We start from the raw sequence: 603 nt of genomic DNA on the forward strand, positions 1-603 counted from the left end.
TGGAAGGTAACAGATCAAATCCTTATCAGAAAGCCTAACTCATAGTTTTAACAGTGTCCTCCGTCCTTTACATGAAACATTATATTTGAGAAGAACAAAAACGCATTTCAGGGTTTCCAAAGAGTTAATGGCCAAAGCTTATATTCTGGGCAGCCTAGGACCAAGACCGTCACACTACTGTCAACTGCGAAAGACAGTGACTCCCGGACAGGTGGCCCCAGTAGGAAGATTTGTTGTGATGGCATTAGTGTTTCGAATAGTGATGCAGTTCGTTGGACTTTTTTTATCTTTGCTGGGATGGGTTTTGTCCATTATTACAACTTATCTGCCACACTGGAAACACCTCAACCTGGACCTGAACGAAATGGAGAACTGGACCATGGGACTCTGGCAGGCCTGTGTCATCCAAGAGGAAGTGGGGACCCAGTGCAAGGACTTTGAGTCCTTCCTGGCGCTGCCTGCGGAACTCAGGATCTCCCGGATTTTAATGTTCCTGTCCAACGGGCTGGGGCTCCTGGGCCTGCTGGTCTCTGGCTTTGGGCTGGACTGCTTGCGGATCGGAGAGACGCGGCCTGGCCTCAAGAAGGGGCTGCTGATCCTGGG

General features: G+C 49.9%; 1 protein-coding gene across 1 annotated transcript; it reads left to right on the top strand.

Annotated features, from left to right (window-relative positions):
• Positions 1 to 127: 127 nt before the first annotated feature.
• On the top strand, positions 128 to 598 carry LOC115285182 (putative claudin-24; the record flags this gene model as incomplete). Its single annotated transcript, XM_029931531.1, has 1 exon — positions 128 to 598. A coding segment is annotated over exon 1 (471 nt), but the record flags the coding sequence as incomplete, so codon positions are not given.
• Between the last annotated feature and the right edge of the window lie 5 nt (positions 599 to 603).

Source organism: Suricata suricatta, unplaced genomic scaffold, assembly GCF_006229205.1.
Source record: "Suricata suricatta isolate VVHF042 unplaced genomic scaffold, meerkat_22Aug2017_6uvM2_HiC HiC_scaffold_50058, whole genome shotgun sequence".
NCBI lineage: Eukaryota > Metazoa > Chordata > Mammalia > Carnivora > Herpestidae > Suricata > Suricata suricatta.